At 37.9% G+C, this 17,796-nt stretch overlaps 1 protein-coding gene across 1 annotated transcript in view; it reads left to right on the top strand.

The window, feature by feature from the left end:
* LOC125233810 (bumetanide-sensitive sodium-(potassium)-chloride cotransporter-like) overlaps positions 1-17,796 on the top strand; it is a 63,779-nt gene that overhangs the window by 19,679 nt on the left and 26,304 nt on the right. The window contains exons 2-3 of the mRNA XM_048139940.1: positions 12,871-13,015; positions 13,310-13,610. Coding sequence (XP_047995897.1) covers positions 12,996-13,015; positions 13,310-13,610 — 321 coding nt within the window. The 5' untranslated portion in view covers positions 12,871-12,995. The remainder of the gene's footprint in view (positions 1-12,870; positions 13,016-13,309; positions 13,611-17,796) is intronic.

Below are 17,796 nucleotides of genomic sequence, written 5' to 3'. Positions count from 1 at the left end.
GGTTTTGAAGAAAAACGCATGAAAACTCGGAAATTCGCATTTCCCAGGACCAAAAACTAAGCTAGATCGATTTTTCACCCCCACATAACAAATTTTAGCGACATCGTTAGAGCTGTCTCCGAGATCGCCGGTATATATAAGTAAATATACAAATAATTGCTCGTTTAAAGGTATAAGATTATTTAGTATAGTCACTTGTAACATTTCACAATAAACCCGGAGCCTTGTCAAAAAATTGGCAATGTCACCAGTTTTCAAATAAAATGTAGAAGTATGTCCCCTTAAATTAAAGCTAAAGGTAGGTACTCAATATCCGTATACATTTTGTCAAACGGATTCATACTTAAATACAAATTACCTACATAAAAAACTGTAAACTTCCTACATCGCATACCAACGTATTCAAACTTGTTTCATGGAAATAAAAGTGACAATCGTTTAAAATAACCGCTGCCGTGCGCGATGGTGTGATCATTACAGTAATAGTCAGCATTCACGTGCTCATACAACAATAAATTACTTGTACTGTACTTAAATGTCGCTAAATATGCGTCATTTTCTTTTGTACTGCTAAGGTATTCAGAAGATTGGTTAGGACTGATTCGTAGTACAATAGCATTGAGTAGCGCGAAATAATCACATTGAATATTGACGACCGGTGTGGCGCAGCCGGTAGTGACCCTGCCTGCTACGCCGCGGTCCTGGGTTCGAATCCCGGTATAAAGGACATTTATTTGTGTGATGAGCACAGATATTTGTTCCTGAGTCATGGATGTTTTCTATGTATATAAGTATTTATATATTATATATATCGTTGTCTGAGTACCCACAACACAAGCCTTCTTGAGCTTACCGTGGGCCTCAGTCAATCTGTGTAAGAATGTCCTATAATATTTATTTATTTATTTATTTATTTAATATGATGTTGATGAATATCCTTATTCGGCTTTTGCACGAGGTCGATCATCGAAACAAACATGTATTAATACTATTAATAGAATAATATGTTACGATACCAGTGGGGAAAAGAGGAAGTTCGAAACGAGTGGCGATAAATTAAAATACTGGGGCATGTTCAGAATTTGGGTCCCCTAATTAGCAAAAGTTGTTAACAAAAAATTAACTCGCTGTCAGTTCAGTGACGACAATTAAACATAAAATCTGTCTAAAAATCTAGGTACTTTTTTCACATTCTGAATGTAGATTATCGCTTAAAGTTTATGTAATTAACACAAAAACAATATGTTTACTGAAATTACATGCTTAATTATCGTCACAAAACTGACAGTGACTTAATTTTTGTTAACAACTTACGCTAATTTTGGGGTCCCAAATTTTGAAAATGCCCACTATCGAAGGGAGTACGTAACAATTAACCTTTAGCCATCATTCGCGAAAAGTTAATCTCTTTCATAATTTTTCATCAGTTTATTACCTATGAATATTATCATCGACATTCCTCGTCGAAACTACGAGCATTTTGTGTTTTACATATTTACCTAGCCCTTTTTAAACAGTACGGTTTTGTTTACACTGTAATATGGAATAGGAAGTAGCATAGCATTAGGTGAATTATTAGGCCTAGAACACACAGGTATGTCTGGAATTACTGTTATTGACGATAAAAACCCGAATCTCATTGCAGATGCTATTTTGAAAATAATTCCAGTAACAATGTAAAGACCTAAATGTAAATGTCACTTTACTATTTATGCATAAAAATATTATCATTAAATTACATTATCCACAATCACGCGCGCACTATATTTTTTTCACATAAAAACCTTAATAAATATGCATTATGAAATTCTACAAGAAATTGTAAAAATTAAAACTTTATAGTGTTGTCCCATTTCCTTACGTATAAAGGGATTAGGAAAGGGTCGCAACGCAACTAAAATACTTTCCGATTAAATTTCTACAAATTTTACTACCTATTTTTTTTTGTGGACGTGCTAAAAATCTCTGTATAAACCCGCTTGGTGGTCAACGCCTTATCTTATAGTACGTTGTAAATACATTAGACACCACGCTCGTGTTAGTTTTGTAAACTCTGGAACTATGCCAATGTTTCCCTAAACAAACCGGAGGGAGCACCGTTGTATTGGTGGTTTTATAGGCGCACTTTGAACTTGGATGTGAAGCGACAAGGTCAAACTTATTTCAAATTTCAATCCCGTAATGTGGAGTATATTTGTAATTATTGGAATAATCCGTCTAAAAATGCTCAGTTCCTGACTTGAGTAGATGCTAAACTCTAGCCGCTAGAACAAAAAAAATGGTTCAAGTTGGAAAACTCTTATGACGGGAATGTCGCAGAACGGGTTATTATCCATACTAATATTATAAATGGGAAAGTGTGTGTGTCTGTTTGTTTGTCCGTCTTTCACGGCAAAACGGAGCGATGAGTTGACGTGATTTTTTAGGTGGAGACAGTTGAAGGGATGGAGAGACATAGGCTACTTTTTGTGTCTTTTTAACTCCCCTTTTCACGAAAATGGAGGGGGGTGGAAGTTTGTATGGAGCATTAAGCAATTTTTGAATTTAACGTGAGCGAAGCCGCGGGCAAAAGCTAGTATTTGCATAACTGGGAATAGTGTGTAAGTGTCTATAGCAATGAGTATTAGGTAACTTTACTCTGGAATGGACAGAGGACACTAAGTGCGCTTTCACATTATCCGATCCGATATCGGATGTAGGACCGGTATCCCATATATTTACGCCGCCATCTTTGATTTTTTCCTTTGAAATCCTTCCTACATCCGATATCGGATCGGATAATGTGAAAACGCACTAACGTTTCTCAAATAATCCAATAGCTTTTCTAACGATGTTCTACCTCGTTTAAGGTCAACGTATGAAGCCCAGAATACAAATGAAATCAATATGTACAGTCAACCAATCTGAATCCTAGGCCACTGCAGAACTCTTTCACAGTAAAAGCCAAACTGACTTCTATAACAAATAAAGCAAGGTGTCAATACGACAGGGTCCTAATAGAGTGGCCTAGGATTCTAATTGGTTGACTGTACATTATTTCGCATTCCGACGAACAGCTGGTAGAATCCCAATGACATTTTGCGATTCAGTGAGGACAATTGCGTAAAGATTTTATACTTAATCAGGTTTATGGCCAAGGCCGCCTCGTCCAAACTTTTGGAGTCATTTGTAATGTTTGGCGGGGAAGACAAAATTTACTTATTTGGGTAAGGTAACCGTTTTGGAAGTTGGTAAACTTACAAATATGGTTGTTTGACTAGCAGAGATCTGCGAGTTAGCTAAATGGTGACATTAAACAACTCGTATTTGACATGTGCCTACAAAACACCAAATGGTCATGGTGATGAATTGATGACGTCACAGCCTCTCGTGATCTAATTGAGCAAACTGAAGGGCTACTGTTTAAGCTCACGAGTCGGCAGGTGTGAGGTGTGAACGGAGGCTACGGACATTCAAGTTTGAGATGTTGACGTACTAATTAGTTGTCAGTGATTAGTTACACAAACAAGTTTTAAGTAAAAACTAAACTAACTATTTTGGCTCAGTGATCCAAAGTGAATCTTGGCCTCCGAAACGAGAGATCGCCACCTGTCCCGATCCTGCGCAGCCTCTTGCCAGTCACTGACTTGAAGCCGACGCAGATCCGCCACCACGCTGTCCTCCCAGCGATACCTGGCTCGACCCGCCGAACGGCCACTAGCCGGTCGACCCAAAAACGCTCTCTTGACAGCCCGATCGTTTCCCATTCTAAGTAAGTGACCGAACCAGCGAAGTCTGTGGGCTTTCGTTTCGCCGATGATATTGGGTTCGGCCACTAACTCCTCGATCTCGGCATTTTTCCGGATCCTCCGGGTGCCATCGTCTCTCTGAACAAGTTTTAGGTGGACCTTTAAATTAAATGGGAGGAAGTTTGGATGATTGTAAGCATTTTACAAATGTGTAAGGTGCTTTTCAGTACAGGTGGTGTTTTTTTTACGCACTAGTGCGAGAAGTGGTTCATCATATGCCAGGTCGGAGGGCCATCTGTACTGAAAAATGTCGTACGATACACGTGCGAAAAGGAAATTCGTAACTCGTGTAGATTTAAAACGCTCCCTTCGGTCGTGTTTTAATTTATCGCCACTCGTTTCGAACTTCCCTTTTTACGCACTTGTATCGTAATGTACTATTATACAATGCATGAAATGAAGCATCAGATAATTTATAAGAAAAACAGGAACAGACGTTATTTTTTAACTCCAATTTATATTTTATAAATCAGGTAGAAATATATAAAGTAAATCAGTTGACCGTGACCGTGACGTCACTCAATTCGATTTCATATTAATTCCATATTAAATAGCAAGTCGTTCAAAATCGTTTTGACAGTTCTTAAAAAGAAGCTGATAAGACTAGGAGGAAAGTAGCGAGCATCGAGAAAGTAGGAGGAGAGTAGTAATTTTGTCTTAAACGATTCCACCGATATTATTAAACGACCCAAAGTAGAAAGTTGCAGATCGAGATGTAGATTGCAAATGCAGAATCTATAAGGCTATACTTACATATAGTTATATTTAAAGCTGTTTGATCCCACACGCAAGTAGCGGTCACGCGAACTTCACGTGGGTTTACAACTCTACAGGATATCCTGTAGAGTTGTAAACCCACGTGAAGTTCGCGTGACCGCTACTTGCGTGTGGGATCAACCACACCGTACATATGTACGGTTCCGTACATATGTACGTAACCAAATACACAAACACTTACGATAGTCGATAATATTGTTATCGTAGCTAGTTCTTTCGCTCGTATTGCTTCGACAGAGCCAGAATGCGTTTCAATCGGCGTCTAGCGTCAAAGCGTTCATCATTCATTCGTCTAGGCCGGCAGTTGATAAAAACTTGAACTTTTTGTCAAGCTTAAGAAAAAAATCACTACTTACCTAAAGCTATTCACGTCGAGTAGGATGAAATAAGCAACAGTATCTTGTATTTTAAAATATTTTGCAAAAAGTTACTTAGATGGTTGCTAGACCATGAACCTAAAAACAAAAAAAGTTACATTTCCATATGAACATGGCTTTGTTTCTGACCTTCTGTCCGTAAGTAGGCACGAATGTGTGTATTTCACAGTTTCTTATTTAAAAAAAAAACTAAACTTATTTAAAATAAAAGTTTTCCTTCCAAAATGGTTTTGTTAAATTACATGTTATACTACTAAGGAGCTGAAATTACTTAAGTATGAACAATCAGTACCTACATAAATGTATACAATAGAATATCTTTATGTACTGATAAATTACAATGTAATGTTAAATAAATTACTTGCATAATAAAATTAGTTCATGACTAATTACCTCGCTAGTCGCTACATACAAAAGACTCCTTCTTTTGCAGACAAGACAATATAGTGATTTCTAGTTTTTGATGCGACTTTTTAAAGCTTACACTAACTTTTACATTTAAAATACCACACCAAGACAAGACGATCTTCACAGTCGTATCAAAACAAGTTCAGAACCATAACTAAAATCTGCAATTAGAATCGACTCTCCGTCGTGGTCTTGAATGACCTTGCAATAATAAACGATTTTTGAATAAATTAATGGATAAAACTATAAAGATAACGTCACATGACGCGTCTGTGGGTACGTGTGTATCTGTGGCCGGAGGCTTGACCGCCGGTAACCGGCTCGAACCGCCTCGCTTACGTTTCGAGCTTTCACACTCCGGAGGATTCCTTTACATGCTTTTAGAATGATATTTTGAGCTTTGAACCGAATTCTTCAATAGGTTCGTTTCAAATCTACATCAAACTTAATGGCATAACTTCATTTTAAAACTTATGTTTAAAAAGGCTTTGAAAGCTCCTTGACGTTGTTTTTGGGTTATACCTCTCCAAGCAATCAGGCACTTTAATAAATACTAAAATTCACTACACATAGAAGGCAGAGAAGAGACTAAAACTGCATTTTTCCATAGGAAACAGAAAAAGGAATAAAACTGTATACTTGCCCATAGAAAACAGAATAGATAATAAAGAATAAAAATTGCACTTGTCCATTAGGAAAATAAAATTATTTAGTGCACCATTAAATGCAACTGTATAATTTAGAACACATTTTACCCATATTAAATAGATATTTACAGTTATTGCAGCCTTGACAGCTTTGTAGTAGAAATTGCTCCAGGAAGTCACAGATTTATTATTACGAACGTTTCACTTGTACTTGTATGCAACGTTTCGTCCATTGTTACGGCAATTAAGTATTATTTTAATGAACGTGCGGTAAATTGCACGGACAACAGATGTCACCTTCAGTTATTCATTTAGAATGACGTAGGAAATAAAGGTGGAATGCGATTATTTACGCCAATCTGGGAGAGTTAGTATGGGCGCTCGTGTTGTACCGTACCTGTTAATTTACATACATACATACATATAATCACGCCTGTATCCCATAAAGGGGTAGGCAGAGCACATGAACTACTAAGTTTCAGTGCCACTCTTGGCAAAAAAGGGGTTGAAAGAAATCCAAATTGTGACATTGCAGTGACAGGTTGCTTAGCCTCTCGCCTACGCCACAATTTAACCCATATCCCATATCCCACAGTCGACTTCTACGACACCCACATGAAGAAAGGGGTGGAATGGTGCAACCCGTCACCACACAGAACTATTAATTTTTTCTCGGAATTGTTGTTTTATTAGGAGAATAAGCATATACCTAAGGAGTGGTATAAAATAAAATAAAAAACACCTAAAATAATTCATCCTCACAGGTTTTTTTGTTTGTGTTAAGAAATAAATCAAATTAATGATAGACAATATTCACATTGTCACTGCAAATGTGTTGCCTAGGAAACAATTATAAAACACCTACGCGAAACAGTGGTAAAAACTTAGCTGAAAAACGAGATAATATTTTCTTCTACACAGCTGGTTAAATATTATTTACTATAACGTAACATCATTATTAGTAACCTCGTAATCAAGCATTGCAAATTCGAGTAACAAACGAATACCTATATAGTATTTTGTTGCCGTTTATTCCTCATTTGTTTAGGTAAGTAGTAAATTGAAATGTTCACAAGGACAGCTCTTCTGTTTCAATGAAAGTAGGTTTTTAGATTTTCCTCATAGATAAATGAGCTATATATTATTAAAACGAACGTGATTCGCGCTCTTCAATAGAAGTTTCCCCTCACTAGCTCGGAAACACGTGTTTTGTCCTTTAATACCAGCGGGTAAAAACGCATTTTATCTACTAGTAGGTAAAGTAATTTGACCTTGAATAAAGTCAGAACAAAGTAGAATCCTGAACTACACGAGAAGTAAAATACATTTGCACCCGAGTGTAACACAAAACTATTCCCCTGGTAATATTCTTTATCACAGGTGGTAAATCATCTTTATTACTAGATTCACCTAATTTTATAAATTTTAAAGCAGTTAATTTGACTTTATTCAAAGTCAAATTACTTACCCACTAGTGAATAAAATGCGTTTTTACCCGCTGGTATTAAAGGACAAAACACGTGTTTCCGAGCTAGTGAGTGGAAAATAACTATTCCTCTCTCTGGTATTATGAGATTTTATGAACAAAATAAACGTGTTCAGATATTTTTGTTCTCGTCAGTGTGTAAATGTAATTGAGCTCGATCTGTAGATAGGAACGTATAATAGTGAGGTTTATAAAAAAACCGGAATTCCATAGCAGAGTTTTTTTAATTCATCACGATGTTCACGATCATTGAACTGTGTGTATGGGAAACATGACCATGACCGTGAAATCGCATATGACCTTGGTAAGGAGGGTTTTATCCTATAAAAACAGCGCAAAGTACCGATCAATAAAAACCCAGGTGACGTGTATAGTTATACATATTTAATTAACTAAACGGAATTCGTACACAATTTAGTTAAATTATAATCCAATGTGCTGTGGCGGGGATTGCCCGAAGCACGAGTAATTATGCCTGTTGGTATAGCCAAGGTGGCGCTCGCTTGTCTACGACAACGAAGCGTTATTTTATTGCTCAGTGCGACACTTTAAATTAAAATTTTGAAAAAACCCCCGACGTAGTGGACCGATTTTCATGAAACATGGCTAAGAACACTCCCGACTAATTCAGGTTTCAAACAAAAAAAAAACTAAATCTAAATCGGTACATCCGTTCGGGAGCTACGATGCCACAAAGACACACACAAACAGACAGACAGATAGACAGCCAGACTGACAAACAGACAGACAGATAGACAGACACGTCAAACTTATAAAATAACACCCCGTCGTTTTTGCGTCGGGGGCTAAAACTATATGGAAACGGATTACCTAGCTATATCGCGTAACATAGGTACAGTGTGTGAACCAGCCTTAAAAATTTATATTTTTTATGGTTCATTAATATTTCTTGTGTGACCATGAACGCTGTAAAGGTGCGTTTAAACGGCGCGCGATAACGCGAGCCGAGCCTGGCTCGGCTCGTGATCCGGCGCGCCACGCGCCGTTTAAACAGCTACGCTCGGCGCGGCTCGGCTCGGCTCGGCAAAGTTCGCGCGATCCATCACTTGTCGGTTTTTTCGACACGGATCAAAGGCGCGCGCGCCATCTTCGGCTCGGCTCGTGTTAATACGCGCCGTCTAAACAGATGGTACAAAGCGCGCGACGACGGAAGTCGAGTTTTAAGTTTTTATTAGGTCGTCGTGTATGTAACTATTTAACTATGTAATGGAATCTACGGAGGCTAATTTAACCATCTTCCAAGGATCGTAGCGCAATGAAAATTGGCAGCTGTATGCAGTTCTGATGACAATACAATAATATGGTACTGTTGAACTGATCTGATGATGGAGCCGGAAGATATGAACTGGAACTACATGATCGAACATCGTATCATAGCTGTTTTTGGGTTTCTTAGAAAAGTCTTGAAATGAACTTTGACTAAGATTAGGTTTCAAAGTCTGATGATGGAGCCGGAAGATATGAACTGGAACTACATGATGGAACTTCTTATCATAGCTGTTTTTGGGTTTCTTAGAAAAGTCTTATAATGAACTTTGACCACGATTAGGTTTCAAGGTCTGATAATGAAGCCCGAAGATAGGCACTGGCATTCCATGATGGCATATCGTATCATAGTTCTGTTTGCGCTTGTGAGAAAGGCCACGTAATAACTTCGTAAGAACTTCGAACGTTACGTTTTCAACGTTATAACAAACCTATTATTGACCGAAGCGAAGCGAGGCCTAAGCTAGGTTAGGGTTTTCTTGCGACCCTTATGAGCGGAAAAAGGAAAGACCGAATCAGTATATCTAAACTAAGTCAGGTTAGGGTCTTTTTTGTGACCCTTAAATATGCAGCCCAGCCAGGCAATCATGGTCGCGCGATAAACGATAAAACATCGGGCATCGATAGGGACGGCCTGCTGTTTTATCATTTATCGCGCGACCATGATTGCCTAAATAAATATCAACGTAGTATTTAAAATAAGTTGGTTAAGGGTTTTCTTGTGACCCTTAAGAGCAAAAGTAAGAGGGGCTCGGGGGGCGAAGCCCCCCGCATAAAAGAAAGATTAACGTAATCCATACTTCCATACTATCCATCCATACTAATATTAAAAATGCGAAAGTAACTCTGTCTGTCTGTCTGTCTGTCTGTCTGTCTGTTACGCTTTCCCGCTTAAACCACGCAGCCGATTTTGATGAAATTTGGAACAGACAATCTTTAGACCCTGAGACAGAACATAGGCTACTTTTTATTTCGAAAAAAAGGGACGAAGGGGTTGAAAAAGAGGTTGAAAGTTTGTATGGGATTTCTTAATTTTAAAAGATAAAACCATGAAACTTTATCTTTTAGCACTTGATAAGAAATCATTAAACATATATTTAAAGTCACATACAGGTCGAACGCGATTAATTAACATTAATTTTACCTTTAAAATAAACATGGTGGGAAATAAACATTAACTAAAAGCGGGTAGATTATATTTATTTGTCTACCCCGAACATTTATATAAATTAATATCGGGTAGTTTTGTGTTGTTTACATCTCCGGTGACATTTTGCTGGGACGTCAGTCTTCCGCGACCACGGCCAGTGCAACCTGGCCGAAACGTTGGGAAAAAGGTAAAAATAATGTTAATTAATCGCGTTCGACCTGTATGTGACTTTAAATATGTGTACAAAGCGCGAGAACTTAAAGTGTTATATCATTAAACATCTTGATAAGGGATAAGGATAGGGATAGGGATAGGGATAAGGATAGGGATAGGGATAGCGATAGGGATAGCGATAGGGATAGGGATAGCGATAGGGATAGCGATAGCGATAGCGTTAGCGATAGCGATAGCGATAGCGATAGCGATAGCGATAGCGAGCGATAGCGATAGCGATAGCGATAGGATAGCGATAGATAGGGATAGGGATACGGATACGGATACGGATACGGATACGGATAATATGGGTATCGTTAGAGGGATACGGATAATCGGTCGGCGGTCTCTTACAATCAATGTGCTCTAAGACGATCGTTGTTTGCTTGCTTGAAGATTACGTTTGTGATAAGTATAAGCAAAATGTAAAAAATTGTAAGGGATAATAGAAAAAAGTACTTTTTACCCACCGATCATAGTGTCTAAATACGGGCTATGTGGGATGTTTATAAAGGTTTCCCCAGCGTATATAGAATTACCTACGCTGTGGTCGATGTGTAATATTTCTACAATCATTGCAAGCAAAAGTATTATGTGCAATCGAAATAATCGCAGATAAATATACCTACAGAGAAACCTAAGGATCCAAATGAAAATCTTAATGAATACTTTTATTACGCGGGCGAAGCCGCGGGTAAAAGCTAGTATTAAAAATAAGTTGGGTTAGGGTTTTCTTGTGACCCTTAAGAGTAAATAAAGGGGGGCTCGGCCCCGGAAAAAAAGAAAGATTAACGTAGTATATAAAAAAGGTGGGTGTGGGTTTTCTTGCGACCCTTAAGAGCGAAAATAAGGTGGGGGTGGGGGGTGGCTTTATCAACGAAAAATTTCACGCCACGCTACTGCTAAGCATGTCGCGAAGGTCTACAGTTCCCAGAGCCACTATCAGTCTTTTAGTTGCTTAGCAAAATGTCGCGTCCACGTTCCATATCCAGGTTCAACCCAACGTAAATATACTAGAGTGCGACTGAGAAAATTCAACCCTTTGTCTCTATCCTCTTACAGAGTAAGATGAAATCCTTAAGTTCCGTATTGCATTAATCTTCAAATTAGCGCAGCACTATGAAAAAATTTCGCGCTCGCTACCAAACCTGCCGAAACTCAAATTCGCTCAACCAAAACCCACACAATCCTAGTGATTTCAAGTTGGGCATCTACCGTGCACAAGATGCAAGGCACTACGCAGTGGTGTATTTAGGGTCCCTTACTTTTGCGGTTGGACAGGCTCATGTGGCCCTGAGTAGAGTAAAATTACTTAGTGCTCTCCAGATAGAAGAGCTAGATTGTTCTAAAGCTGACAGGTAAAACACCATGCAATACAGACACACTGGTGGAGATGGAGAGAATGTGGGCTCAATAAAATAAAAATTAAATGAATCAATGAAAAACTTTATTGCGATAAGCTTGTGTACCTATACATCATCCTCCTTGCGTTATCCCGGCATTTGCCACGGCTCATGGGAGCCTGGGGTCCGCTTTGACAACTAATCCCAAGATTTGGCGTAGGCACTAGTTTTTACGAAAGCGACTGCCATCTGACCTTCCAACCCGGAGGGTAACTAGACCTTATTGGAATTAGTCCGGTTTCCTCACGATGTTTTTCCTTCACCGAAAAGCAACTGGCAAATGTCAAATGACATGTGTACCTATACATCGCCCCTGGTGGTATTAATTATTATTAAGTAGCAATACGTGTTAGCCACAAATGGCTTGCGAAATTCGCCTACTTGGAATAAATTTATGTTTAAATTTTAAAGATATTTCATTATTAACGACTAAAAAGTATAAAATAAATTTATAGTTAAAAAAACTGTAGAAAAACACGCTTTTATAAATGCACGTAAAAGCCAAAAATAAATTATGGATCGTTCAAGTTGTCTCTATTTCTGGGATGAAGAGTAAACTCTGTGCTTTTAATTATAATATTTGATTGTAAAAGCGTGGGGCGCTGTAATAGGAAAATCTTTTTGTATAACTTGCTGAGAAATCAAGTTAAACTATATTACGAGAAGCAGTTTACACAGATTGGCGCGCTAACTGGACTTGCAGCACGACTGCAGCGCCCCACGCTTTTACAATCAAATATTATAATTAAAAGCACATAGTTTACTCTTCATCCCAGAAATAGAGACAACTTGAACGATCCATAATTTATTTTTGGCTTTTACGTGCATTTATAAAAGCGTGTTTTTCTAGAGTTTTTTAAACTATAAATTTATTTATCGGCGTTTTCATGTGTTCGAATTATGGAGTGGAGCAATGATATGATTCAAAGCTTTATTGAATTATATGAAGAGGAACCATGAATATGGAACCCAAAACATCTCGGTCACAAAAATCGCAACAATATAATAGGCTTTCGTTCGTATCTACACGGACGGCTCGGCTCGCGTAGGATCGTGCTACCTCGCGCCGTGTAAACGCACAGGCTCGCGTTCGTATTGAGCCGAGCCGCATCTACACGGACGGCTCGGCTCGCGTAAGATCGTGCTAACACGCGCCGTTTAAACGCACCTTAAAGTGTTCGAAATGTCGGGATGAATTGTAAATTCATTATACGCGATATAATCCGTTTCCATAGTTTTATTTCATTATAATTAACTTTTAGTTAGTTAAAGAGGTACTATTTTATGTATTGATGAGTTTTGCTTTATACTATTAATTAAAATATTGTTTGCAGGTAAAAGGACCTGCAAACTATGTGGTTGTACACAGCTACTACTGAAATCTTCAAACTGTGCGCTCTTACGTACATAACGCCTTGTCGGTAGTCCACCGGCCGAAGAGACTATTGAAACAGTCAAAATGGAAGAAAAATATAACAGGTAACTTCTCTCCTATAACTAAAAATAAAAGTTAAGTTTCTAATTTTTAATAACAAAAAAAGTTATGGAAATATTCTGTACTGCCGGCCTAGCCGAGCCGAAGTGACCGTATCGTATTTCTCTCTATCACTCTTTTATATTGGTGTAACAAAGCCAATTGCGTTCCGTTTGCGACAGAACGCGAAAGATGGTTGCTTTGGCTAGGCCGGCTGATCATGCATTTTAGACTCTAAAAGTAAACTAGACTAAGTACTAAAAATATCATGCCATCATTACAAATTAGCCTTTCTCCAGTCCCAGGTTCACAGTGTCGGTTGTGGAGCCGGAATCAAAGAAGAATGGCATCCACATGGGAGCAAGCATCATCTCCCGGCCGCTGCGGTCCTCAGCCGAGACCGCCGAGCGAGGAGTCGCCGTGGTCGCCCCTAGCCAGCCAGATACCTGGCTTCATGATGCCGGGTGGCGACGAAAAAGGTCGCTGGCACAGCTTACCAGAGAAGCACTCCCAAGAATGGAGAATTATAGGAATTCAAAAAGAGCGCTGAAGAGGCCAAGCTTGGGCGAGCTACATGGGGACCATTTAATTACTGAAGAGGTAAGTCTCTGCCAAATATCATTAACCTGCCATATATAGGAGATGATTATACTCGTACCTAGTCAATCAGATACTTTGCTTCATGATGCCGGGTGGCGTCGAAAACGATCCTTGGCTCAGCGTACTATTATATATTCTGTGGCTCAGCTTACTAGGGAAGCGTTGCCGAGAACGGAGAATTATAGTAATTCGAAAAGGGCGCTCAAGAGGCCCAGCTCGAGCTACATAGGGACCATCTAATAACTGAAGAGGTAAGTCTTTACCACAACTATGTATCTTAAACATATGGTCATATGAATACAGAGCTGGGGTCGTTTTACTTAGGCAGCCAGACACCTGGCTTCATGATGCCAGGTGGCGTCGAAATTGTCGAAAACGATCCTTGGTCAGCTGACAAGAGAAACGCTGCCGAGAAAGGAGAATTATAGTCCAGGAATTCGAAAAGAAGCCAAGCTTGGCCCAGCTGCATGGGGACCATCTAATAGGTAACTGAAGAAGTTAGTCTTTACTAAGTATGACCTCTTTAACATAGTCATAGTTGCGATGATTAGGTATACCTAACCAGAGACCATTTAATTACTGAAGAGGTCTCCACCAAGTATGACCACTGCTATAACATAGACAGACAAGAGAAGGAAGAATTCATTCAGTTGAATCAACTATTTATAGTAGTTTGTACAAAAAGCAACACCTTTAACTAACCATCGGTAGACTTTATGTCCTTATAATAAGGATTACAAAAGTACAGCTAACAGTGTTGCCGATTGTACCTACAGTAGGAACAGTGTGGCTAAACAATTAATTGATGTGGAGCAGCGCGTAATTGATAATTGATTCAAACACGTGGCCAAAGATGCCGTTTAAAAATGAACAATTATAGATTGGTAGAAGCAAAGAGGATCGAGTATTATAGAGTTACTGTCGAAGTAAAATGGGTAATCACAGTGCATAGAGTGTCATCTCTTGACACAGGCTTACAACTTTTGAACCTCAGTTTTGACAATTTGACCCATATTCTTAGCTTGATATGTGTTAAAATGTCAAATATGAATGTTAGCGCCAAAGGTGTAATGCCATCTAGCCCACCGTACCTTTTTCTGTATGATACTGAGGTACGTTTTTTTCTTAGACTTTATAAGTCTATACGTAGTTATATATGTCTTATTTGGTAGTAGTAGATAATGCTTTTTTGTCAAATTAATCCATTTTTACAATAAATGCTAAAAGCATTCTCTACTTCTTTCAATGAATTGATGGATGGGTCGACGATAATCTTACCATAATACTTAAATATAATTCATAAACGGACAAAATCTCTATACGTAGGTTTTTTTTGGTTAGTAAGTATTTTGCAAGTTTTTAAAAACATGTTAGTGGTAATTTTTATTTACTCAACCTTGCCTCAGTGTCGATTATGGTCAGCTTAAAATTGCGGGTTCCCATCCTTAAAGAGTGTTATTAGTTCTGGGTATCATACGACACATTTTCTATGATTAAAAAGTCGTTAAGCAACATTGCATGGCTAAGGCCAAAAATCTAAATGCTAACTAATGCATGGTGATGTTCTATTCCTAATAATATGTAAATAGGTTACAAGTGCGTATTAGCCATTACTAGCTACATCACATATTCAGATTCAGTTAGTTAATAGTTATTTGTTGTACAAGGGGGCAAAGTTGTATTTTAACGCCGAGTGTGGAATTGAAAAACGAGCAAGTGAAAGGATTCTATAGTTGAACCACGAGCAATGCGAGTGGTTCGAGAATAGAATCCTAAACTTGCGAGTTTTTTAACACACGAGAAGTAAAATACATTTGCACCCGAGTGTAACACAAAACTTTTCCCCTCACTATAGCGAGGAAACTACAACGCAAAAAATGCGTTTGTCACTGTTTCCAGTAGTTCCACAGGTGGTAAATCATCTTTATTACTAGATTCACCTACTTTTATCAATTTTAAAGCAGTTACTTCGACTTTATTCAAAGTCAAATTACTTTACCCACTAGTGGATAAAATGCGTTTTTACCCGCTGGTATTAAAGGAAAAAACACGTGTTTTCGAGCTAGTGAGGGGAAAAATTAATAATTATGGCGGAGTAGTAACTACGTTATCACAATATCCACTAAAAGTATGAATTAGGTAGGAGTATAGGCAGCTGTGGCGAAAAGTGTCAGTTGCAATAAACTTGCATGGAACTGATAAAAGTTTGAATGCAAACATTTGCATTCAAAGCCAAGCGAATAAGTAACATTCTTGTCTTTACTCGATATAGTTACTTGCCATACGTACTTTAGTGATACGCATTTAAGTAGTTGTACGTAAAGTAGGTAAGTAAAAAAATCGTTTATTCAAGTAGGATTTTACAACCTCTTTCGAATCGACAAAATTACATTAAAATTAAATTAAAAAATAAATAACAAATTTACAAAAACTATATAACTTAACAATAAACCTATGAAATTTGCTTCTAATATATTATAAATATTGTAATTCATTATTCACTTAGTTTTAGTTATATAAGGCCATGCATTTTTATATAAAAGAATAAACACTCTCACAAAGATACAGTTACTATACAAAACAAAATAGTCTGTTGCCAGGCAATAAAGTTTTAGAAATGATGATCATTTTAATGGATGTTTAAATAATTTGCCTAGGTCACGTTTATAGGCTCAGGGGGCCGATTTTTGAGTCTCACTGTCACTAAAATACCGGTTGAAAACGGTGAATTGCCTATTATTTTCAGTGACAATTTTCTGAAATCGAACGCCGTGAGACTCAAAAATCGGCCCCCAGAGCGTACATTATGTAACGTAGCTATTCGCTGTTGCCTACAGGCTTGTTAGTTCACCCAAAGTACACAAGTTGGCCTCTAGTTGGGTAAATGGGTATTTACCTGCTTATGTCAAAGTTTGAGGTCAAAGTTTTACTCAAGTTTAGGGCCTACAAAGATTACCTGGACGACATCAGCCTGGCTTTATGCTGCATGCCGAAGCAGTTCATTTTGTGTAATATGCACCTACTTCCTGCCTGAAGCTTACCTTCCATTCTTTTGGTTATATTCGATTTATCCGATACCTCATACCTCTGTCCTGAGTACTTCTGTCCTTATTTATTCTTTGTCTCCCCATGTCATTAGATATCGTGTATCGGCAAGTTGTCTCGTCTATAACATTTTTGATACATTTTGTTATTTTTTCGAATCAAAATTTGTAGAACTACCTATTTAATAGCGAAAAGGCTTGAATTGATATCATGAACTTTTCGTGCCAACTTATGGCAGTTTTTTTTATCCAGTTCTAGTTTACTTAGATCTGAGATATTATGTTATCATATAATGACGTATAATTAAATGTAATCTAACAACATACCTAAAATAACATTGATTAGTGCTTGAAGTGTCTAGTTATTAAAGCCGTAGCACCAATCACATAATTACACACACACACAATCACATTTAGGTTTATTAAGTAGATATTCAATTTCTCGTCTTGTTATATTTCTTGCACCTATTAGCTCTTATTGATCTCTGTTTGGCCCAAAGGTTAGCTGGTAGAGAATGCCTTTTGGTATTAAGTTCGCCTTTTGTACATTTTTTTTACTGTGCAATAAAGTTTAAATAAATAAATAAATAAATTATCGCTTTACAGCCTCATTCAATAGCTATAATCCGCCATGTGTCGATCTCCCATGCCTGGAGAGCCTGTTATAGTTCTGTGGATACTAAAACCTGTATAGCTATTCATAAAACATATTTTCGAACAGACCGCTACGAATCTTCGTACAAACTGGTATGCGCATAACTCAGAAATTTCGGCCCGATTCGGACTTTATTATACGTCAAATATTAGATCTAAATACGAAATGGATCCGATTTTGGTTTTTACTCAGAACATCACGTTTGACATCGACTCATAATGCAGTGACATGTTACTTAACATCTAAAAAACATTTTCCCCTCACTAGCTCGGAAACACGTGTTTTGGCCTTTAATACCAGCGGGTAAAAACGCATTTTATCCACTAGTGGGTAAAGTAATTTGACCTTGAATAAAGTCAAATTAACTGCTTTAAAATTGATAAAAGTAGGTGAATCTAGTAATAAACATGATTTACCACCTGTGGAACTACTGGAAGCAGTGATAAACGCATTTTTTGCGTTGTAGTTTCCTCGCTATAGTGAGGGG

The sequence above is a fragment of the Leguminivora glycinivorella genome, chromosome 15 (genome assembly GCF_023078275.1).
Source record: "Leguminivora glycinivorella isolate SPB_JAAS2020 chromosome 15, LegGlyc_1.1, whole genome shotgun sequence".
Classification (NCBI taxonomy): domain Eukaryota; kingdom Metazoa; phylum Arthropoda; class Insecta; order Lepidoptera; family Tortricidae; genus Leguminivora; species Leguminivora glycinivorella.
Note: the sequence above shows the minus strand (reverse complement) of the source record. Positions and strands in the feature narration are given on the sequence as shown.